At 35.9% G+C, this 25,685-nt stretch overlaps 1 protein-coding gene across 1 annotated transcript in view; it reads left to right on the top strand.

Moving 5' to 3' along the window:
* PARP8 (poly(ADP-ribose) polymerase family member 8) overlaps nt 1-25,685 on the top strand; it is a 167,133-nt gene that overhangs the window by 68,595 nt on the left and 72,853 nt on the right. Inside the window, exon 4 of the mRNA XM_019736227.3 lies at nt 25,298-25,335. Within this exon, the coding sequence (XP_019591786.1) occupies nt 25,298-25,335 (38 nt within the window). The remainder of the gene's footprint in view (nt 1-25,297; nt 25,336-25,685) is intronic.

The raw sequence follows: 25,685 nt of genomic DNA on the forward strand, positions 1-25,685 counted from the left end.
ATATTGGTAATAAGCTAAAAATTCCTTTCCCTTGAGAATCAACTTTCAGATGCCTTTAATGAATAATAATTAAAAAATATATATATATATATATATATATATATATATATATATTATGTCATTTGTTTCTCAGATGGTTGTTTTAGTGTTACATTTATTTTAAAAACTTCAGAGTCCTGGTGTGAAGTCCTGTTTTTTCTGTCTTAGGAAACAATGGAAAGCTATTAGATTTCTCCTTGCACTCTTGCCCAAGTGTTTAATTCCGTGTATCATCTGCTAAGAATACCCGTAAATTGTTCTCTCTCACTTTCTATATCAAATAGTTGCCTTCTTAAGACTTTGGTGATGATAATTAGGAGGACTATAATATTAATGTGATTAAATGTTTGAATATGAAAGGCCAGGAACCTTTCTTTACTGAAAGAAGAAGTTGTTTTGTGCTTGGGTGATTACTGTTTAATTTCATTTAGGTAGTTTGAATACTAGATTCTTGTGCTAATTCTGTCACTTTCTTATTACATCACATCAAATAAATCTCTTAACCTTTCTTTACTTTCTTGTTCATTCATACTTATGAAAAGTTGGGAAGACCTTTAAAACTCTATGGTAGTGTAATTTATTGAATGTATGATTTACGCATGGCGGGTAGTATTTACCCATGATGGTAATAATCGTACAATTAAAGGTAAGAATACATTTTTGAAGAAGGAAAATTATAAAAGAGAAAAGTGAATTAGGAAAATAAAGGAAACAAGGAAAAATACACATCAGTGAGGCATGTGTTCAGATTTCTCCAAACAGATTTATTTCTATTCTTTCTTAGATTTTTAAAAAAATCTTCTTTTAGGAAGAAGGGAAGGAGATTATTAAATAGTTTCTTCTCAAAGTTTAAGTCCTAGAAACACTGAAATGTTTTCTAAAATTTATTTATGAGACATTTAGTTTTTGTTTTGTTTTTTAATTTTAAGTCAAGGATTTGAAATCCTCCAGAAGAAATTATTCTCTTTGGGTCAACACCCATCTGTGCAATGACATGCCTGTAAATATTCTTCAGGAGCACGGTAGAAATTCTTGAGACTATGATTGCCTCTTCAGATTACATGCCTTGTCTTTCTGGTTTTGGAATGAACAAACAAATATATAGCTTGGTGAAATGATACTGTATGTGTGAAAATTGATTCTTTACTTTTACCTATCTTATTAAGCATGTAAATTGCTAACTTTTCAGTAGATTCATTTAAAATAAATTACAGTTAATCAAATGTGTCACTTTATTTCCTTTTAAGTGGCACAGTATATGTGCCAGCACAGCAAAGGAAAAAATTCACTTTGGTTATCCTTTACTGAAAACAGAAGTTAATTGGCTCAGAAATTAATTTGGAGCTACGTGAATTTATATTGACAAATTGATGTGTACATGAATAAGAATCACATTTTTTCCATCAGAATGACTGTTCATGATATATGATGAAAGATTAGATAATTCTTCCCTCTTCTACCCATCTGTCTATAATCTATTCTTTTACTAATGGAAAGTATTACAGTTATGTTATTTTTAAAATTTTTGGTAAAAGCAATGCATATTAAAATTGTGGTTGTGTGTATTTTTGTTATTAAAATTGTAGTTAAAATATCTGAACTTTTTTGGTTGGAGAGGTAGTTTCATATCTGTTAAATGAATTTAGTTGCTTTTCAGAAACCATTTTACATAATGTTTGTGTGTGTGTATATTAGCCAAAGGCAAATGCTGACTAATGTCTAAAGTAAAAAACAAAAACAAAAACAAAAGCATTTAGTGAGCTATTTACCTATTTACAGTTTAACAAGATGCTTATGCATAGTTCCAAATAAAAATCTTATATTTGAATCATCACTGTTAATTTGGGAAAGTACTGGCTAACTCTTAGCCATGTGAACACATGTTCAATCATGACCTATCTGTGAAATTCAAACATAATTTCATGTGTCAACTGCTAATAATGACTCAATTAAAGCAAAATTAGTGGGCTAAATCATATAAATTAAAGGACAATTTATGAATTTGCTGATTGTTTTTTTCATGACAGACATTTTCAATTGTTTACACAGTGTACGACACTGGTGCTAAAACAAATGTTTACAGTTTAGTTAAGCTGTAACACCAGTAAAAGATCTGTTGGGTGTTAAGCCAGTCTTTTGAAAATATAATCGGTATGTTCTTTTCTGTTGGTGTTTGTATTTCAAAATGGCACTGCTAATGTTGGCTTTATCAGTTTGTAAGCAATACTGCTTAGATAGTTTTTCTAGTTCTGTGCATATATGCCAGATTTCCTCCAAATCCTGCCTATGGAAGCATCCCTTAAAGCCTGAGCTGTTTATGGCTGTGCCACCTACTCCTGTGGTATTTCCATGCCTCTTTTTAGAAAGCTGACAGTTTGTTTTACATGTTATTCCACAGCTCTGCCGTTTTGCTTCAAGTTGTCGCCCTCCCAACCTCTTTCTTCCTTTTATTTTTTTAAGTTCTCTAACTTAGCTGTGTGTCAGACAGATCTGTATTTGAAGCTTCACTTTTTCCCTTAGTAGGATTGTGACTTGGGGAGTGCATATAAACTTGAGAGTCTCTGTTTCCTCAACTGTACAGTAATAATTTACGGTGTTTTGTTAAATGACATAATTAAGTGCTTGGTATATGAAAGGTGTTCAGTAAAAATCTAGAAAATGAAGTATGTGTAAACTGTTTCATTAGTTACCTCCCATGCTTTATTTCTTTTCACATTTTATAAATACGTTTTTACTGATATGAATACCTCAGATTTGATTTCACAATCCGATAAGGCAGGCTGTTTTCTCTCATTTAACCACATTGATTAGTATCACTCACCACTATAAAGCATATCGTACATTGCCAATGATGTCTCAATTTAAAAATCCCCTGGAAACAAAGCTCCATTTAATAAACCTGGCTTGGGTACAGCCATTATTGAGAAAGCTCTCTTTGCACAGTTGGGGAAAACCCAAAAGGGAGCCATTTTGCACAGTGGTCTCAGGTGACTTGCTGGCTGCTGAATGTTCTCCAAGGAGGGCAGGACCACCAAGGATTGTGCAGGCTGGTCATACGCAGTGCAAGAGGCACTGCTCGGGGCTTGTCACCATGGACCATCTCGGTCCCTATGCTGTAGACCTTCCCCGAAGGGCATAATCCAGGCCCCTCTGCTTTGCAAGACTGCTTTATTTGGAGGGGGAGAGTGGAGATGCATGGGGGGAGGGAATTTACATTTAAGAATAATACATCCTCTGTTTCCTATATTATTTCTTTTCACATGGAAATAACCAAAAGAGTGTGTCATTAGAAACTACTCTGACATTTCAGGACAAGGTAATCCTATGCTGTATGGTAAGGATGATATTTATAGTTATAAATCAAAACCATCTGAGATTTCACAGGGCCTTTTAAGCTTGTAAGAAAAACACAGGCACTTTCTTTGTAGTCGTGTTTTGTGACAGGGCATTGCCCTGAGAATGGTTTCGGTATTTTATCCTTAGCTTCCTATCAGTAGGGCTATAGTATTTTTATGACCACCTCCCCACTTTGTCATGAACATTTCAGCTAATTCCTTGTACAAAGAGCTGTGGGCACATTTGGACACGTCGTGAGTCAGCCCTCTCTCTCAAGTGCCAAATAACTCCCTTCTGCTGGAGTTTTGGAGTTTGTCCAGTCCCGGTGTCTCCTGCTCCAGCTTCCCACTGGGGTTGGCTTCTTCTGGAAAAGATGAACACTGATTCACTCAAGCTGCATCCCTCTTTTCATGTTCTCCTTTGTGTGGGTACTGTGTCAAGTGCTTTGATCAGACTTTGGCAACGGTAGATGTGGACAACATTTTTAAAAAGTAATACTTCTGGTAGCCTACTGCTTTCAGTTCTTTAAAACAAAATGTGTGAAGGTCTGTTATGATTTTTCACTTCCCACTGTGCCAGGAGGGCTAGAGGTACTTACAGGTACATAGAGGGAAAAAATACAATCCCTGTCCATGAGGGAGTCTGGGTTCCACATTTAGGTTGGAAGCTACAAGGCTAAAAAATGAACAGTTTGAAAAATAGGGGTGATGTGTTTAAACTCCTCTAATCCTTTTCTTCTACTTATCTACAGATTTCTGCCCAGTCCCACTTTCTCTGGGGAAGCTTCCTTCCCGTTACCATTGGCAAGTCCCATGCCTTGTTTTATGCTCCAATTTATGGTGTAGTCTTCCTTCATAGCATTTGTCATGACTGTAATTTTGATTTATGTGGGTGATATTTTAATTGTGTTTTCCTTCGATGGACTGCCTGAGTTCAGGGGCCCTGTCTATTTTAATTCGGCTCTGTTGGCACAGAGTAGGTCTTCAGTAGTCATTCACACTATACTTGGTTAAATGAATGTTGAGTTCCGACTATGAATGCCTGGAGAGAACTAATTGTTAAATTCCGTTTCTTGTTATTTCCTTTCACTCTAAGTGTGAATGTCACTTCTCTCACGGGCTTCATGTTTGTCATATTTGTCACATGTGAAAACCTGACATGTGCTCTTTCGTTTTGTAGTATTTTCAGTCCTAATGGAATAATCACTTTGAATTGCTTCCTCAGAGTAATGTTTGTTATTGTTGGAATGGGTTGACATATTTGAGAAGAAAGGTCTTGGGACCAGAGCTGGGCAGATGTGAACATTGCCAACATCCATTAGTTCTGTGTCATTTTTCCAGGTGGAAGTAACTTAAGGCTTAATTTTTCTTTCAATTCTAATGAATATTTCTAAGCCATTATCTTGTTTCCTCTATTAAATGACAAAATCCGGTGAAGAGGCTTCATTGATACTTGCAATTTTTAGATATCAAAGTGGGTATAGGTGATGAATGGATGCTATTGCTATTAGATTGAATGATCTGAATTTTCAATTGTCTATGAATCGACTCATCAAAAAATGGGAAAAATGATTCTGTTGATCTTAAGATTTTGAGGTCCTTGAAATTTGTCTTTTTGCTATTTACACGCAGTCTTAAAGTTGACATCGTTCTCGTTCTCTGCCCCCTTAATATTCTGAGTGCAATTTAATTGATGGTTAAGTTAAGTTAGTTTCACCTTTGCTATTTATTAAACCGTTTTTATGTCAGGCCTTTATTTTCATGGGAATCACAACCAAAATTAAGGCCTTAAAACTTCTTCAGTTCTTATAGAACTGCACAGACTTGATTTTTCTTTCTTTCTTTCTTTTGGTTGGGGGTGGGCAGCCATGTGAGACTTTCAGTTATTCCCCTCCCAGAATTAATTAGTTGCCTTTTCTTTCCCAAGAATACATGATATAAAAATACTTCTAAAAGAGAAAATAAAACTAACATTTTAATGTTTAAAATGTATTAATACTAAGAAAGTTAAATATTTTTGAGTTAATAGCTTCTCCAACAAAGTTTTAAATGTTGCATAATTTATAAAGTATGATTTTGAAATCACTCAAAATGAAATTTCATATGAAATATTTTAGAGTTCTTCCATACACTTTCATATTGGAGATACCTGTATGTTAACTTTAAAAAATGTTTAGTAATGTAATCAGACAAATCAAAGACCTTCATTGATGTAGAAAAAGGTAACCAATAGCTCATTTTTATTCAAACTGACTGAAGAGTGAAACATTTTTTCTCATAAAACACTAAGATATGTGGCAAATTTGTGGTCCAGTCTTATGGTACACATATAAATGTGCAGTTGTTGAAAATTGTTCCTCTTCGGAAGTGAAAATCCCATTCATTAAAAAAAATAAAACTAGACAAATTTTTGCTCTCTACTTTGGCAACTGTGAACTTAGTAAAAAATAGTTTTCAACAGAATCACCTTATTATAGGAACTTTACTTTGTTAACTAATACCAATTCGCAGAACTGATGCAAAATAGAATCAGGCATGTGTCCATTCACATAAATTGCTTTGCTAAGTAAACAGCATACAGAGGAAAAATAATTTTTTTTCACACTTGTCTGTTAAAATACATTTCATGATTGGTTTATTGATTGATCTCTGAGTTGGAGCAAGAGCTACTGTTCTGCTACATACAGATGTTAATAAGTGTGCTGTACAAATTCAATTAAATAATTATGAAAATGATAAAATTTAATGAAAGACCTCTGCACCAAAGGAAACCTAGGTTCTGGACCAAGTGCTGTGTAGCCAAGGGCAAATTTATAGACCTCTCTGGGCCTTAATTTCCTTACCTTTAAAATGAGAGGCCCAAATAAATGGCCCATTTTTATGACTATAATTCTCTGAGTGTTGTGGGAATAAATTTTATTTCTCTTTGCAGTTCAGAAAGCTAACTCTTTTTGAATGATTTCTTTTCAGTTAGGTATGACTATCTCCTGCAGGCATCTGCCATCAATCCCTTCCAGATTAGTTGTCTCAAATGTTTTTACTTCCTTTTCTTACTGATAAATTTGGACTCCTCATGACAATGATGACAGCTCCAGTATCCTTCTTGTCACCTTGCAACTTTAAACCTGAAGACACTCATAGCTTTTAAAAGGAAAAAGAAAAGTATACATTAGGACTATGAAGCCTGGCCTTGAAACATTTCCTATCTTTTATGAAATGTCCGTTATCTGAACAGAATTTATTTTAGAATGTGACATGGGAGAAGAAAGGAGCTAGATGCATTTAAGCATATAACTATAGTCAAATAAACATTTTAAATGCTTTCTTAAATCGAACTCATACGGAAATATATTAACTAAGGTATTAAGAAGTGTTTTTGCTCATCTACTACTAAGTAGGGCAAACACCTGGGTGTATTTCCTCTTTTAAAATTGAAGTAAGATTTTTTAAAACCGTAAGACTTAGAGTCATCAGTACAGATTGTAAAAGAATTTTAACTGGATTTTGTTTGGTCTTAGTTTTATCAATTTTTTCTTTGTTCATCTGAAATTTTATAAATGTCAAACCTATTTTTATTTCTTGAAAGAAGTTAATGTGACAGAACTGAGTCTCTGCTGATTATTAACCAGTACTTTAGCTGATGAAATATTTATCCAGTGCCAAAAATCATGGAGATATTTTTATTATATTTTAAGTGATTTCTTTTGAAAACAACTTTGTACTTTCAAAATATGAAGAAGTTCTTTTGTTAATAATGATCAAAGGTGAAATATAATAGGTGAAGAAATAACTGCATACACGTAGGCATATTAATTAGAAGACAAGGGTGTAAACTGTGAGGGAAAGGGTACCTGGTAGGGTTTGGCTTAATCTGCTGCCTATATGTTCAGGAATATTTTGAGGAGGAAAGATTAGATCTCATCATGACGTAATCAGAAGTTTCTTGCCATAGCAAAGCTCAGTGTGCAAAATCACAAGAGGCCCATGGCTTAGAGGGAAACGTCAAGAAACCTAGTTCTACTTCTGATTCCACATAGAACTGAACAATTCCCTATAAATTCATGTTTCTTTATCTTTAAAATGAGGATAGGGTGTACATAGGGTGATTACTGACTTATTTTTCACTTTGACACTCTGTGAAATCAAGATTATATTTATTATGTACATTATTTGTTTTTCCATTTTCAAAGCCTTATATTTTATTCTTTGGTTGGCCTATGTAGAAATGAAATCAAAACAAGTCTCTCTATTCGAATTTCTTTTTTCAATCGATTTCTCTTTGGTCTTCTGTCCAAAAGAATGAGCATGTTCCTCTGTTGAACTTGAATCAAATGAAAATGTAAAATAGGAAATTCATAGCATTAGGCATTTTCCTGTATAGTTCTGGCTCTTGTAAATCTGGGAAGTCTGGTAGAGTTCTTGAAAGTTATTTATATGCTAAAGAACAAAGATGTGCTTGTTGAACCTGGAACAAAGGATCTCTAGACAGCTTTTTGTTCTTTCCATTGTGTAGATGTATTTATCCTAATCTGACTATGATGGGAAATGTTTATATCCCCCTAAGGTGTTTTAATTAGTTTTTTTTTGAATACAGTCATTGGGAAAGCATAAGGTATAGGACCCAGTGCTTAGGTATTTATGTATGGATTTCTTATTATAATTAGTTATATATTTGCTTAATTATAGAACATGGCCTCATGAGCCATACTTTCAGATGTTAAAGTTGAAATATATAGACTGTATATAACTCATTATCTAGAATTTCTAAATCTAAGAAGCTCTGAAAAATTCAAACAGATTATTTTGCAAATTTGACCAATATTTCGTGGCAAACTGATCTGAACTGACATGAGATTATTTATAATGGGAATATTCATGCATCTCCCTGAAGATATATTACTGTTTCGATGTTAAGGTGTAAAATGTGCAGTCTGCTGTATTTCTAAACTATGAAAAACTCTGAATTTCAAAACATATCTAGCTCTCCTGGGTGTTGAGGTAAAGAACTATGATCTTTATCATTATTAAATTTTCCAAAGGATTATCTTATGAGCATAAGAATATTGGGTTCTGACTCATTGTTCTCAGTGGAGATACAATATAATAAATTGACAGTAATTTAGTGCTTGCCCCTAAGAAAAGTTGGAATTAGAATCTGGAGAAATAAACTATTAATACATACAATATGGGAGAGAATGTTAAGAAATACACAGCATGATAGTACTTATACATAGAAATTAGTGCATAGTACTTCTAATTTTTAAAACTAGTTTTCTATTTACTATAAATGCAGTGATTTGAACAGACTTGCTAAACATGGCTAAAAGAAATTCTGAATAGAAATAGTTGATATGCAGACTAATATTTGCATGAAAGCTAATGAATGGACTGCTTTGGAAACATGTTGAGTAATTCGGCTTTGAAAGCAGAGTAGTAAAGATTGCTTTTTTAAATGGGAAATGCAAATGACATACAATAGTTTTGACTCAGCGGATTTTATTTTTTGTACCTACTATAGGAATGAAAATAAATAATTTTCCTTTTGCTTAACAAGATCTTTATACTTAAAAATTCTTGAAGTAGTTTTTAAAAGCTTTTAAATGATCCCGATTGATTGACTTTTACCTGATATTCATATTTTATAATAAGTAAGTTTTTGAAAGATTACATTAAGCTGCAATAGTATTTATGTTTAGATTTTAATTAAACTATATCCAGGGACAGAAATCATGGTTGTTAAAAAATTTAGAAAATGGCTCATCAGTTGTTGACTCTCAGCCTCACAATTTGTAATACCTTAAAAAGGGGCAGTTTTCAACATCTATGGTAGAATTTAATGTCTTTATTATGATTTCCAATCTCATTTTCATCATTTTCCTTTTCGCTGGCTCTCTTAAGAAAGAAAAGGGGAAAAGGAGAAGAAAAGACTTTTGGGATGGTGTAAAAGTAGAGTATCCAGTTCTTTATTTGCCTTGGGCTGTCACGGGATGATGAAAGTGATGATAATCATATATGGTCTGTCGCACATGATAACAGGGCAGCATGTAAGTGAACCCCCTGGTTGAAAGTCACATAATCATTTTAGACAAGTCAATTTGTTACTAAATATTAACCTTTATTTAAAATTATATACAACTGATTTTCTTTCCTTTTTCAAATCCTCAGAACTGTATAATTCTCAACCAAATTGTAAATGTTCCCAGGAGGCTACTATGCATTTTCTATCTCAGATTGATTAAACAGAGACAGTTAACATGCGTTCACACACCCCACCCACCTCTGCTCGCTGTTCTCTGCATTCTGGACCCTGGGAAATTTCTTCATTGACTTATTTGGAGTTAAGACGTTTATCTATTTTTAGAAACAGAAATGACTTTCTGTGGGTGCTGGAGGCTTCCCATTTTCTTCAGTGAATCCGTAGTGCCAAAATCCAGGATGCTAAGACATGGATTTACTCTTTAACCATGCATTGCCTAGAAAAGAAAGCTGAGACAGTGGGGTATTTCTGCCCATCCTAAATCCAAACCATAACAAGATCATATATGCAGAACCAAGTGTAAGACAAACCTATATTCTAGAGCCTCAATATCATTAACAATACTGTAATGTATTGCTATAACAGAAATTCATCATGAACAAAGGGTTTGTAGTGACTGGAAGAACATTTGTATAAGCCGGATGGATGGTTGCTTTTCTCATGTGGCAGTGCTATAACAGGATTCCAGCTCCTTGAGAGCCAAACAGAATCCATCCAAACAGAACATTCTGTAATTTATTTAAACATATTTGCATGGCCCACAAATATTGAAATTTCAAAAACGGCAAGTGTCCTTTGCTATTTGCTCAGATTTTATAATCATCGTTGCAGGTATCAAGTGTAATATTTTCATGGTTTTGAGCATGTTGAATTATAGATAAATGTACTTGAATCTTCTCGCGTAATGTATAAACACAGGCTGTGTGACTCCCTTGTTCTCATTTCATGACATTATACAGTACAGTAAAATTACGTTACACTGATTTGTTTCATGCACACACATTATAAGCCAAATTATATCCCTTAACATACTATATATGTAAAAAGTATTCCATGAGTGAAAGGTAAGTGTTATTAATCTCTTCTAAAATCAGACTCATAAACAGACTAAGTTAATTGGATTGGATTGTTTGTCTTTGATAGGACATAAAATACTTCCCATATTTTAAGAGCCATTCAGTGTATATGGCAAGGGAGCTAAACATTTATCTTGAGCACCTCTTTCTTAGGCGACAAGATGCATATGTATTGAGCATCTAGGACGCCACAGTGAATAAAATGATAACTGAAAAATTTTAGGAGGGGTGAGCATAGGACCCTGTGAATCTGTTTAGTGGGGAGACTTAATCTTGATGAGTTAGATTGGACAGAGTGTGGTGGAAGCTGAGAGGCAGGACTTGAGAAAGTGAAAATGTAAACTAATTCCCAAAGGATACGTAGGATCTAGCCAGGTGATGAAGAGGAGTTTCCCCCATATTATTAATGAATATACTCTTAATTGATTTGTGTAATACAATTTACAAAGTATTTGAGTACTTGTCCCCTACACGTATACTTGGTTACTACTAAGTTTATTCCAGAAAAAAATAGAAAAGAAGAGCAAACCTTATTAGCAATAACAATAATGATCCAAGAAGCCTTCCTCCCCCAGAGCATACCCTTATACCCTTCTTTCCCAGAGAAGTCCTGTACAACTAGAAATCCATATTTTAATAAATACATATAAATACAAATTTTTAACAAAAATGGGCTCACAGCATCATTAGATTACAGATTTGCATCCTTTTAGTGGCTGTAGCATCTTTGTAATAGATACACTCTTATTTATCTAACCAATCCCTATTCATAAACCTTTTAGTTACCTCTACCTTTTCACCAAACCAAAAGTATTTTAAACATAGTCGACTGTATTTATAAAGTTGACAATCTTTTAGGATCCTCCCTAATCTGAATTAAGGAGGAATTCATTTATCAATTCCAGAGCTTCTCCACTTACGTTCGCATACTAAAGATGGTTCATATGAGAATTGAAGGTACAGACATTTAACTTACTGAGATATGTACTCTTTTCCAGGGGGAAAAAACAACAACAAAAAAAACAAACTCATTTGTAATGCCATGCACAGGAATCATTTGCAATATGATCAAGCTTTTTACAACTTTAGCTTTTATCCCTACAGAATAGAAAAAAAGCTAAGGCAATCAAAAGCCCCTGTAGAATTAACTAATCATTGCAGGGTCCACTATACAATGCCCAACGTTCCAGTGGAAGACATCTAGAATCTTTTTTGCCCATTTTCAAGTTTTTGACAGTTTTCCCTTAACAGTCTTCTTCCTGTGATCATTAGTAATTTCCAAAAGTAATTCTTCATCAGAAAAAAAGTGAGAGTGTTAATTGGCCATACTGGCCTCCCTGAGATTGCAAATCTATAATAGAACCATGAGCTTTGAGGTGATAGAGTTAACTTCTCTCCAGAAATTTTCCTAAGAAATCTTGAATTGAACTTTTAAAAGCTTCTGTTATTTGCTTCTCTCGGGCTAGAAAAACAACATCAAGAAACTCTCTCCAACTGTGTTCGCCTTTGGTGCCTATGTAAATTGGGTGCATTTCTGTCTGGTTGAAGCTCCCTACGTTTGCTAAGGTTCCTGCCAGCCAGAAAGTGACCTTTCTCACCCTTGGCAACTCTGGGAACCTGTTAGCCAGGTACTAGACTGGTTTCTTTGGGGGTGATTTGGAGGTGTTAGTTCCACCTGTAAAGTCAATCCTTGTCCCTCACTAGTTGGCTTGTCATTCCTGATAAACGAAAATCATTTTTAAACAAGATATGTTAGGATAGCTTCGGTTGCCCAATTGATGTGTCCAGTAATAAATATCCTGTCTAAAAGAGAGGGCCTGTTCTTACTGACCCTGAAAATAATTATATGGCTATGAAAAGTAAGGACACTCATTAGAGGTTGCTGAATTCTGGAAGGATCAGTGAGAATTAGATGTTCTTTTAACATGTTTCATTTTAGTTTATAAAAGGGGTGTCTACAAAATTGAAAATTAGTTATAGCTTAAAAAGAAAAAAAAAGATAAGCGTCTTCCCCAGATAATCTGTTAGAACACAGAATGTTAAAACAGCAACATCTATATGAATTCCTACAAGTAAACGTGTCTCATCAGTTAATTCAATCTTACATAATTCTTGTTTCTTTGGATCCAGTCAGCAGTCTACTTTGATGAAGCTTGCTGCTTCCACATGAAAAATCCACACGTTAACAGTAGTGTTCAGTTTAGACATATGTTCAGAACTGTAGTGTAATTATAACTGTTTTGTTAAGCTGCCACCTTTTATCTGTGTGTTACATATTTGTTGCTTTGAGGCTATCTTTTAGTTACATATTCACTGGACTAAAGATGAATTGCATTTGCTAATTGAATATCTAGTAATCAATTAACTTTGTGGTCAAAATATGTCAGATTTAAGTACGGTACCCTTGTTTTCAAATAATTATACTTTTCACATTAATCTTGTGAGAATGACTCATTTTTCCAAAGTGTAATGAAGAATGAAAGGCTAATTGGTTTTAGTAAGCGCTTAGAAATACTATTCCATAGTCTGAAAGTATTACCACTCCCATTTAGTTGCTGATCTCCCAAAAGGCTGTAGTCCAGAAAGAAACAAGCAAAGCTGTGGATAGGACTATGGCTTTCCAAATCCAATTTTATCTACATATAGTAATGAAACAATATAATAAATTAAATGCTTATAAAGGACTAAAAAATCATTTAACCTCAAGAAAGAAAAGTGTTCCATACCTTAAAGAAAATGACCTTATCTTTGGCAAACAAAAAATAATAAGAACTGTGAACTTGCAATTTTTGTTGTGTGATACCTAATTTATTACAATTGTTTTTAGGTCATAAGTTCAATAAAATTTGTGCATATTACTTAAAAGCCCAAGTGAGTCACTAGTATGTTCTCTAAAATAATTAAGCAAAAATCATGAAATTAAGTCAAGGCTATATATCTATTTTTAATGTAAATGTTTGTAGTTTAATAGATCTGTGTACAAAATAGGATGATTTCTATTGTAAAAAACAAACGTCATTCTGGCTTAAACAGTAAAAGGAAAGTTATTTGTTCATGCAATGTAAAGTTCACTGATAGTGAGATTTAGGTTTATTTTGATCATGGCTCTGCTTCTGTCCCTGAATTTTTCTAAGCTCCACCTCTCTCTGTTTACCATGGGTGTTAGAAAGCTACCAGCAGAAACTGGCTATATGCCTCCTCATTCACATCCAGGAGGAGCAAGTGTCTCTTCCCAGAACCATTCAAGTTCCAAGCTTTACTCTGAACAAGTCCCCTAAACCAGCCATGGAGGCCTGCATGCCCACAATACAGGCTGAGTGACTTCTCTTTCCTACTGTAGGCAACTTCTGGTTGGCTTATTCCATCGCTCAGCCCTCCTCCCTCCACCTGGGAGAAGGGATTCTCCTTTGCAAACCCAAGGGCTTCCGTTTGCAGCAGGGAGGGGAAGGAGTGGAACAGACCGGAGGAGGCCTGTGGATGCCCATTAGAGAATTATTTTGCTTCTTCTCATTCTTAAATTTGGGGGTGGGGGAAGAAGGAGGAAGTTGAGAAATCATTTCCACTGATCATTTCCTGTCATTTCACAGCTGCTTTCTTCCAGGTATCGCCTTCCATGTAATCCTCTTGACAATACTAGGAAGTAGATGTTATCTCACTTAACACGTAAGCAGAAGGAGGTTAGTCAATTTAACTTTCTCAGGTTCTCAGACTTGTAGCGGTATATTCTAGCGGTATATTCTAAAGTCCATGCTCTTTATTCTGTGCTCCTCGGGTTTTAAAATCATAATTGCTAAGTGCTTTCGTGAGGATGATTATTCTGAGTTGGAGGATAAAAGGATTTATACATTTTAAATAAACATTCATTCCATACATAATTACGGTATTCCTATTATGTGCTAGGTATATAGTAGATGCTGAGGAGAAAACAGAGGCGCCTTCTAATCTTACGGATTTAGTAGGGGAAGCAAATCTGAATGTCATGCAAATAAGTGTGTGATTACAAACTGTGTAATTGCTCTATAGTAAGATCTGCCCAAGTCTGGGAAGGGTGGTCAGAAAGTTTTTTTTCCTATAAGGTGACATTTGAATTGAGATCTGGAGAATGAGTTAAAAAAAAAAAGTTAACAAGGCAAAAAGGAATGGGAAGGAGAGAGAATTCCAGGCAGAGGGAACATGCTTAAGAACTGAAAGGGTGCCTTATTATTGGAGCATAGACAAAACAAGAACGCAGGACAGTGATGCAAGACGAGGATGAGACGAGTAGACAGGTTGGATCCTGCAGGGTCTTCAGGTGGTATTAACAACTGTGCTTGATATTCCACAAGAAAATATTTTGGAAATAACTGATTTGATATACTTTAAAATATTTGACAAAAGTTGTTGATGTAGTATCTTAGTATCTATTGCAGTTATCTCTCTAAATATTTACAGTGTTTTCTTAACACTATATTTATAGTGTTTTCTTGCCTCAACAAAGCCTGCTCCGGTTATAGAATTATTCCATCATATTCAGCCTTTCAGCCTTGTCATGCTGTGTAAACCATTTGTAGCAGCTTTAAACTTTTTATAACCATTTATAACTTGCATTTGACTAAAGCAGTATAAAAGACAAATTTTGCTCATACCATATGGTATATTCATACCATAAATAAAGCATGCATCTAGGTTACTAATCAACGTTGGACTTAGGTCTTTCAAGTTCATCCCTTTTTACCTTTGTCAAGGGTAATAGAAGTTGTCCTGTATCAACAATTTATTTCATTGGTGAGAAAGATGTGTCTCCTGTTCTGGAATGAAAACTTAATTCTCCTGTCTCCATACTGAGTGGAAAGGAAGAGGGGCAGGGCAGGTAGATGTGCATAGTTGGCCCTAGAGGCCTTTATAAAGCATGCCTATTCCTTGCATGGCATATAGGACGTTGCAACAAATTTCTGATCAAACATTTTCCATGCCACTGCCCTCTTCTGTCTAGGAGAACTCATATTCCTTCTTGTATATTTTCAAGATAGGAATAGTTAAATAGACTCTCATGGGTCATGCTCTCCTGATGAGTCAACTAATGAACTACTAATCAGTTTGAAATGCTAACGTTTGTACTCTTTTGTATAAAAAATAACTGGTGCTTCCATTTTTGGAGCTCCTCAGAGATGTTCCCCTATATCATGTCATTAATTTCATCTCATTCTATCAGGATTGGTAATAGTGCAAGTATCATCCCCATTATGTAGATTTGAAAATGAAAAGTACAGAAAATACGTGCGAACTGGCATTCAGAACCCATTCTCTCTGTACATCACAAAAAGCCCGGGAAGAGAATGGGATGAAAGGGCCTGACGCTCACATGCATAGTGGTGTGTACCTACAGGGTGAACTGTTGGGTGCCAGCATTTGCTGATTTTTGTCAAATACTTAAACACTTGCCCAAGTAGTAGGTATTGTAGTCACGTCCTCAAGTAATTTTGGAAAAAGCTATGCTGTCTTCATTTATTCAGAAATTATATTTATTGAGTGACAAGTGACTGTCAGATCCCTAGGAATTTGAGGGTGAAAATGTTTGGTCCGTACCTTCAGTCCAGAGGACAGTTAATGTCAAGGTGAAGTGGGACGCAGGGAAAGGATCACACACGTTTGCCTGAGTTGTTGGGGAAGTTTCATAGGGAGTCACTGAGATTGAGTCTTGAGGGAAGAGGGAGGTGTAATCCAGGAAAGTAAGTCTGTATGTGTAGGATTCGTGATAATAGTGATAATATTATTAATGAAGCAGCTAATGTTTATTGAATACTTTGGTGTTTTCTTTTTCTAAGTGTTTTGCATGTATTAACTATTCCTCACAACGACCCTAGGGGATGCGTACTACAGATGAAGAAAGCGAGGAAGAGAGTGGTTAGTTAGGTAGCCCACAGTCTCACAGTTAATAATGACAGAGCCAGATTTCAAATCCAGACATCCTGGCTCAACTTTCCTTTGTATGTGTGTGGTGGTTTGGGGGGTGGGGGGGGAAGACCTGTTTCAGAAATAGTAGAACTTGTAGTGGTTGCAAGGTAAGGTCTTCAGGTCAGGGTTTGGGCTGGTTCATGTAGTCAGGGGTCAGATCGTGGAGTCTTGGCAGACACGCTAAGGAGTTAAAGTTTTAGTCTACAGAATCAGTATCTGTGTTTTTTGGAAACAAGGTCTCACTTCAGATGTGCTAAAGCATAATTTCTCTGGTCCAGGAAGAGGCCGAGGGTTTCTATCTTGATGTGGTCGAGGGGTGAATGGGTCTGTAGTTCCTGACAGCAGCTGCTGCTATGATTGACCCTGAATTTCTTGTATTTCATTTGCTAAGTTGAAAATTAAAGAAGGCTATGAGTTGTTTTTTCAATGTGTTGGGTTAATTTGCTTGTAGAATATCCTATGGACAATGGGAGGGGAAAAAGCTGCCTGCTTGAATTGGAGATATGGAATTTTTGAGGTTTTTTGCTTATGGTTGGTAGGAGACTGTCATGGATATAGTTGCGATTACTTGTGAAAAAAATAGAGCAATTAGCATGACTGGGAAGCATCGAAATAAGAAAACAACATAAAATGTGAAATATCGAAAGTCAAGTGATCAACAGCATCTTCAACAGCAAGAGAGGACCTGCGGAGAGGTAGAGTGCAGGAGCCAAGGAAGGAGGCTTTCACGATGGCTCCATTTTTATTGAATGCATCTCAGAATTCTTGTAGATAAGGACTAGGGGAAAAAAACAAAACACGGGGCCTATGGTGACCTTGAAGAAGCAGAAATTTGCATTGCTACGAAGGGAAGCCAGATTGTAATGTGCGTGTTTAAGTGGGTAGGTAGTGAAAACAGTTTAGTTTACTCTTTATAAAAACTTGACTTTGAGAAGAAGAAAAGTACAGTGCTAATTAGAAAGGCTACAAGGTAAAGGGAGAGCTTAATTATTACTAGCCTTTTCTTTTTACACAATGCACACTTATTTATAAAGATTGAAACAATACAGATACACACAAAGAATAAAGTTCCCTTTCATCCAATAACCAAGAGATAACTTAAAATTTGTCATTTTCAAGTTGTTTCTATCAGTATATATTTTAGTAGATATATAATTACACATTTTTAATGAAAATATAGGTGTCCAAAATTTTGTATGTACCTTAATGTATCAGAAACTTATCTCTTTTGTTACATATTATATTACAGTATTACTTTTTCACAGTTGCCTGGTGTTACATTATATGTATATAACAGTTTATATAATTCTATTATTGGCACTTTTGCTTTTTGGGGCACCTTTTCATTTTTAATTGTATTTAATATTTTGGGGGCTAAATGTTTCCACATTTCCATAATTATAAATTCTTGATTAATTTCAAATTGTGGGATTGCTGCATTAAATTAATAGAACAAGGTCCTAAATGGAGGGTAGGTTTACGGGATCTATAAATTAAGTAGATGAAGTAGATAGATTAGTCTTATATGGAAGAACAGACATTGTCTTCTTTCCAGGTGCAAAGAGAGAAGTATGAGCTTGCAGGTGGTTGGTGGGAATAAGAATTGCGAGAATCGGAACTTAAGTGAGAAGGTGGTGATTTAAATGGTTTGTAGAATAATGAATAATCAATTATACAAAAAAAAAAAAAAAGGAATTGAGAGAATGCCTGAGGGATTAACTATATGATAATCTATTTTATCTTACTGTGGATAGTGAAAGGACAGGCTATTATGCGGTGTTGGAAAGTTGTGAGGGTTAAAAAAAACAACTGAAAAGAAAAAGCAAAGGATTGTATGAGGCAGGCGAATAGCTGGTATTGAGCACCACATGTCGGTAGTGGCCCAGATCCCTTAGTTCCATTGTCCTTTCCAGCAGCATTCAAAGCCCAGGCCTCAGCGGTGAGAATGCATGGACAAAGATAGGGGTGCACGACGAAGGGGTTGAGGACGGCGAGGGGGTGAGGTGGTGTGGAGAGAGCAGTGAGGGATCTACGGTCACATAAAGGAGGATATAAGCCAAGAGGGACCAACAACACAGAAGAAAAGTATGGGGATGTAAGGGCGTCAGAGGGTAGGAGTAAAGGAGTGAGGGCTGAAACGTGATAAAATGGTGGCTAGAAAGTGGGCCGTGGGACTTCAGAGGACTTTAGAAGGAGAGCAGTCACACCTCCCCGTCAAGGTCCAAGGGGTAGCCATGGGTTTGATGAGCTAACATTAAGGGAAGATGAGGCCGTGGAAGTATATGTACGTAGCTTACAGTTATCCATATGGATGTGTGTGAGGTGAGGATTTTTAGTGCAGAGTCAGAGGGAGCCTTGGAAATCCCTAATCCTGGATAAATGACAACATGATTAGTAATTAATAATGGTAAAGAATGAGAGTGCTATAGCTGGTTGACCTGGATAGTTAGAGTGTTCTTGCAAGATAAAAGAGATAACGAAGGGTTGGTGAATGTTTCGGGAAGTAAACGTCATCCAGATAACAAATGTGAGCTTCTAGCATTTCAAGAAACCACCTTCTAGCTTGAGATGCAAGAGTGGTTTGTGGAGGTGGGTAGCTGAACAGAGTCTCTTTCACCTTATAGTACTGAAGAGTGGGGAAAGGCAGAATTCTAAGTACTGGAGTGGATTTGGTTCTAGTAAGTTCCCAGTGGATCTGGGAGTGTGGTGGAGTCCATACATCCTCGGGTCTAAGTTGTTGTCTTGTAAGTGAACATACAAAGTTGAGGTGTGTACTCATGAGCAATGGAGCGAGGGTGGATGACTATTTGCCATTAGCTGCCATTTTTTGTTAGTTTCTGCATTTTGCTTTTTCTCCAGTAAATTCTAAAAGTGGTCTAACTGGGAGAGAAAAGATATGTAAGGATTTGGTTTATCAGAGAAAGTGCTTTAGATTTGAGAGAGTGAAATCAAAGGGTATTGCACCACCAAATAACTGGTTTTTGCTTCCTCTGTCAAAACCCTGGGTGTAGTTGAAAAAGGATCAGCTCAGGATCCGGGAGTTTTGAGTTAGAGATGGCAGAAAGTCACGACATTTGGGGACCCACTTATAAAACTATACCTATTAAAGTCAGTACTTGGTCTTCTAAATCTAAAACTCGTTCACCTCAAGTCCGAGTTCCCATCGCTATTATTTTAAAACTGCCGTCTTCCATTAGCTCCCTGTTATTCTCAAAGACATTTTTTTTAGATCTGTGAACTTGGAAACTAGATGGAAACTTGACCTACTCTTAGTTCGCTGTAGATACTTCAGAAGGACTAGGATGGTAATGGAGTAAGTGGCGAGGGACATACAAGAATGGCCCTATGAATGATTTTAGTTACAGGAGTAAACGAATATATAAACAAAATGCAAGATTAGGTAGATATTAAATATCTGAGGGCTCCTGCATGAACTCCTTCAGAGGCTCTTGACAATTGAGAGGTTTCTTTGGGTGGGGCACATATTTTCAGAGGAATAGGGGTCGAAGCAACCATTTTATTTTTAAAAATTACTGAAGTTATAGAAATAAGTTATAGATTCTAGTTTTACACTTGCGATATCAAGAACCTAGTACCGTGTGATGCATATAGTATATACCAAACACATAATGACTGACCTGACTTTCTCTCTGGCAAAGCACCTCAATACAGTTGTAATTTAGTATAATCCAAAACGCTGAAGGCATTTTTCTTGAATCAATTCAGAGCTTGCCCCAGGTTTTTCTTCCTTCTCATGTTCACTGCTTCACAATAATTTTTGCCTGCTTTAGCATTTATTATGTGCAGCACATGCTATCCTTACGCTTCTGTCTATTTAAGCTTTCTTTTTTGCTCTGTTTTTGGCCCTACCTATTAGGTCCTTTAGCTTAATCATCCATGTCTGCTGCTATTAGACCGTTTCCCTGAGAACTCTGTAAGCCGCAAAGTGAAACCGATTCAGATATTACAGCCCTGGTGATTTTCCTTCTGGTGTGCTACCAAGACCACACTGTATAGCACAGGAGCTGATGAATCATTTTGTAGGACCTTTGCGTTCTGTTTCATACTTGAAAAATTCGGTATGACCATGAACATGGAAATGTCTCCGAATATCACGAGGATAATCCAACCATAAAATAAAATAATCAGTGTTAGCTTTTGTCTCTGATAAATGTTAATGTGTATATTGGGATCCCCAGCAAATTGAGTTCCCCAGAGAACACTCATTCATGTAAAATTTCACTTCTATACATTTTCATTGCTTGTGCTGGAAGCTGACTAAAATTACTTGGCACCTGCTGCTGAGTGTCTGGCGCTGTCCTGGGGGCCTTACACCTGTTAAGCTGTTAAATCATCACAGCAGGCTTCTAAGGTAGGTCTGGATTCTCCCATGTTACTTGAAAGAGATTGAAGCTGAGCTTGTTGCAATGGCTTTTCTTATGCCACCCAGCTGGTAAAGCCCAAAGCTGGAATTTGACTCCTGTTTATTTGGCTGTAACTACAGCAGGCTCCCTAATTGGAGATAGACGTTAGAATGTCGAAAGGCTTCAGTTTCGATTCAGACATTGATTTGAATGAAAAATGAAGCCAACTGCTGTTGGTTGAGCACTGAGTATAATCTGGCAATGTCCCAGGCTTCTGTCACAGTACTGCCAGATGAAGGGTCGCCTTCATCATCAATAATTTCATTTCCACATGGTACAGTTTCATTATGTAAGGGAATGAATCATGGGAAATTCATGTGAGGTCATAGTGTATATTTCCCCAGCTTGTTTGAGGCACCAGAGACATGGCTATTTTCTCTTTTGATTCTTGGCAGTGGATTCAAGCCATGATTCCCAAAGCTGGGTCCTTGGCTGGGGTCCAGTGTCTGCCATTTGCTCCTGCCTTCTCCTTCCCGTTCCATACCTCCCCGCGGATATTTGCTCATGTTTTACTACTAGTAGGGCTGCTTCTTAATTTGATCTCTCTCTCCTTCAGTGTATCCTCAGTATTGCCAATCTTAGTCATGTTTTACAAAATATACTAATGTTGCCTTAACATACTATTGTGCTTCATACTCTGTGATTCCGTTTATATAATATTCTTGAAATCACAAAATTGTAGAGATGGAGAATTGATTAGTGGCTGCCTGGGGTTAGGGATGTTGTGGTGAAGGGAGATGAAAGAGGGTGGCACGAGGGCAATCTTTGATAAAATAGTTCCGTATCTTGATTTGCGGTAGTGGGTACATGATGCAAATATTATAAAATGATATAGAACTATGCCCAAGCTTCACACTACTGTCGATTCCTGGCTTTTGGTATTGTACTATAGGTACATAAAATATAATCAAGTGGAGGAAACTGGGTGAAGGAGACCTCTCTGTGCTATTTGTGCAATTTCATGTGACCCTAGGATTATTTTAAAATGAAAAGTAAAAAAAAAAAAAAAAAAAAAAAGACACCTACTGTAATTCTTTCAAATGTTCAGGTTCCTTTGTCTGTCATATTAATTATGTTACACACTTTCTGTTTTTCTGTGAATTAATCATTCAAAGTCATTTCCTGATTTTTTTCCTACCTAAATCTTATTTGGCATTAACACAATGTTTGGCTTCTACCAGGTTACCAAGAAATGCTTCTTGCATTACTTGAACAATTAAATGTGTTTTATGAAAGCACGCCATCGCAATATGTGGTCTCTTTACTACCTGCCTTTCCTTCTTGTTCCCACTCAGTCTTCCTTGTCCCTGCCTAATCTCTGTCTGAGGACTGAGCAGCATGCCGGGAATTTCCTGGACACTTGGGCTTGCCTGAGAGGTTCATTGCCGGTGCCCAGCCAACGCAAAATCCAAAGTCCAGTCACACAGTGGCTGTTTGAGGACGTAAGACTTCAGGTCCATAAGGGCAAGATGAGTCGGGAAATCCAGGATATGACCTATGATGACCATCCACCCATTCAAATTTAGTAAGACTACTTCTATAGCCTCGTGTATGATCTATCTTGGTAAACATTCCATCCATGCGTACCTCAAAAGAAAAATATATTCTGCGGTTGTAGTTTTCCATGAAAACCTATTTCAGATCTTGTCTTGAATGATTTTTTTGGGGGGTGGTGGTCTGGTTCTGTCAATTACTCAAACTGTGATTGTGGAGTTGTCTGTTTCTCCTTTTAATTCTGTTGGGTTTTGCCTCACGTATTTTGAAGCTCTTTTAGGTGCATGCACAGTTATGATTTTGTTCCTTCATCCTGATGAGATGACGCTCTTATCGTGATCACTTTGCATCTTTCTCTTGAAATCTTTGTTATTAACTTAAGCAGTTCTGCCTCCTTATGCTTAACTGTTTACATCGTGTATCTTTTCCAACTTTTCTTTTCAATCTATGTATACCTTTATATTTAGTGTGGATCTCTTAAATAAGACAGCAGAGGTTTGGATCTTGCTTTTTTATTCATTCTCGTTATGTTTGCTTTGTATTCAGTGTGTTTCGTCCATTAGCATTTAATGTAATTTTTGCTATGGTTGGATTCAGGCATTTTTACTGTTTGCTTTCTGTTTTTTCCCTTGTTTTTTTGTTCCTCTGTTCCTGCCTTCTTTTGAACTAAATGTTACAAAATGATTTAGAATTCCACTTTAATTTATCTGTTGTTTTTTTAAGCTTGGGGGAGGTGGGGGGCCTTGCTCTACCGATTACAAAAATTTTCTTAGAGTTATTATTTATGGTCAATATTACACCATTTCACATAAGATGTAAGCACGTTGAAACTGTATATATGACCATGTAACCCCTCTCTAGACATTAGATTATAATGTCATGTGTATGATATTTACATATGTTATAAACCACATTTAAGTGTTAGAATTTTTACTTAAAACAATCATATATATTTTAAAAACATAAGACAAAAATAGTCTTTTATATTTTCAATTTCTGGTGCTTTTCATTCCTTCTGTATATTTGAGTTTCTGATATTCAGCCTACAGAACTTCATTTGGCATTATATTTTAAATCTGCTGGGACAGATTCCCACAATTTTCACTTATCTGAAAGCTTCTTTATTTGCCTTTGTTTTTGACCGATACATGGTCTGGATGTAGAATTCTGGGTTCACAGTTGTCCCCACACCCTAAAGCTCTTTAACGTTCGCTGTCCTCTGTCCTCCACAGTTTCTTAGGAAAACTCGACATTGATTTTTATTGTTTCTCCGTATGTAATGCATCATTTTTCTTTTTTTAGAGAAATGTTTTTCTTACATTTGGTTTTCAGCAGTTTGTGTGTTCCTGGGTATGGTTCTCTCTGCACGTACTGTTTGGGGTTTTCGGAGCTTCTTCAGTCTGTGCATCTGCAGCTTTCATCCAAATTGGGAAATTTTCAACCCTTTGTTCCCTTCTGTGTTATTCTCGCTCTTTTCACCTTCTGAAACTCTCATTATGCAAAATGTTTGCTCTTTTGCTAGTGTCCCACAAAATCCTGATGGTCTGTTTTTGTTTGTTTTTTCTTCTTTGGATTGGGTTTTCCTTTACATCTGTAAGCGTGGTTACAGTAACTTATTTACACCACCCTGGGCTAATTTTAACACTTGGGTCAGATTCTCTCTCTCTCTTGTATATAGGTTAGATTTTCCTAGTTGTTCACGTGGTAAGTTGGATTGTATGAGACTCACTTGGTAAATAGTACTGCGTAAACTCTGTATTCTGTATGTTCCTGCAGAGAGAATTGACTTTTTTTGGTGATTAGAGGCAGTTAACTTGGCTGAACTTGAACTAGATTGACTTTTCTCTGGCAGGTGGCAGCTCCACTGATACATTCAAAAAGTTAATATTGAATATGTGCTGTGTGTCACGCACTGAAATAGGTGACTGTGTTAAAAATACAAGTGGACATGGACCCTAACCTAAAAATAACCTTGCAATCTAGTTGCTAGAGATAAAAAAGTGAACAAATAAGTATGATAAATTTCCATGTGTCATATGAGATAACTATAAAGAGGCAGTGGAGTTACTCAGAAAGGAGTTGTAAAATTTAAATGCCATTTAAAAATATTTTTGAAACAACTGGGTCCTTCTGAGAACAGGAGATAGTTTATTATATAGTGACAATAGCTGATGAATAACTATTAGTTACACTGTCATCATTTTGTTAATTCTTTAAAAAAAAGGGACATGTTTCCAAAGCACAGTATATTATAGGGAAACAATATTAAAAGTAAATGTTTAACAAAAGAACAAGACAAACAAATGAGAAACAGAAACTCATAGACACAGACAATAGTTTAGTGGTTACCAGAGGGTAAGGGGGGCAGGGGGGTGGGAGATGAGGGTAAGGGGGATCAAATATATGGTGATGGAAGAAGAACTGACTCTGGGTGGTGAACACACAATGAAATTTATAGATGATGTAATACAGAATTATACACCTGAAATCTATGTAATTTTACTAACAATTGTCACCCCAACAAATTAAAAAAAAAAAGTAAATGTTTAAGTTCTTGACTACCATTCTAAACAGAAGGAATACTTTATTTTTGATAAGAAAAGATGATTTGATAAAATCTGAGCAAATAACACAAATGATCATAAATTAGGGAATATTAGACATTGCTGAGATAAAAAGACATATACTAAAGAAAGGCTCACTATTGTGAAAAAGATATTTCAAAAACCATTTACACAAACATATAATATCTTAAAAATCCGTTTCCTATGTCATATTTCTTAAAAAATCTATAAGTTTCTGATGTCAGATATCAGGTTTTTAAATCCATTTTGTATATTATATTACATACTTATAATCTGTATAAATGAACAGGTAACATGGGATTGGTTTTTATTTTTTAAAAGCATGTCTGCCATAGCAGTAACTTGAGCCTTTCTTTTTTTCCTGTTTTAACAGTGTATCCTATTCAGTACATGTATCTGAAGATTACCCAGGTATGCTTTTTTTCTTTTTATTCGTATTACAAATATTCATGTCATGATTCCTTTGAGTATTTTTCTCTTCTGGAGATGTATTTTTTTCTTCTGGAGATGAATATATCTAGGGGTAAGACATTGGCAGGGGAAAACTTAAAGATATAGAAGAACTGTATTGATTACCTGTGAGATTACCTGTGAGGTACATGTCTTATCCTGAGACACAGTCCAGAATCAAAATAGTTACCCAATGAAGTAGTTTACTTGAGGCCATATGACAGCTTCAACCTAAATATTTACCTCATTGCAGTTAAAACAGAGGTGTCCAAACCTTTTTCAACGTTTTTCACCAAGGGCCTTATGCAGTA

This window comes from Rhinolophus sinicus, chromosome 3, assembly GCF_057876585.1.
Source record: "Rhinolophus sinicus isolate RSI-liver-muscle chromosome 3, RSI-T2T, whole genome shotgun sequence".
NCBI lineage: Eukaryota > Metazoa > Chordata > Mammalia > Chiroptera > Rhinolophidae > Rhinolophus > Rhinolophus sinicus.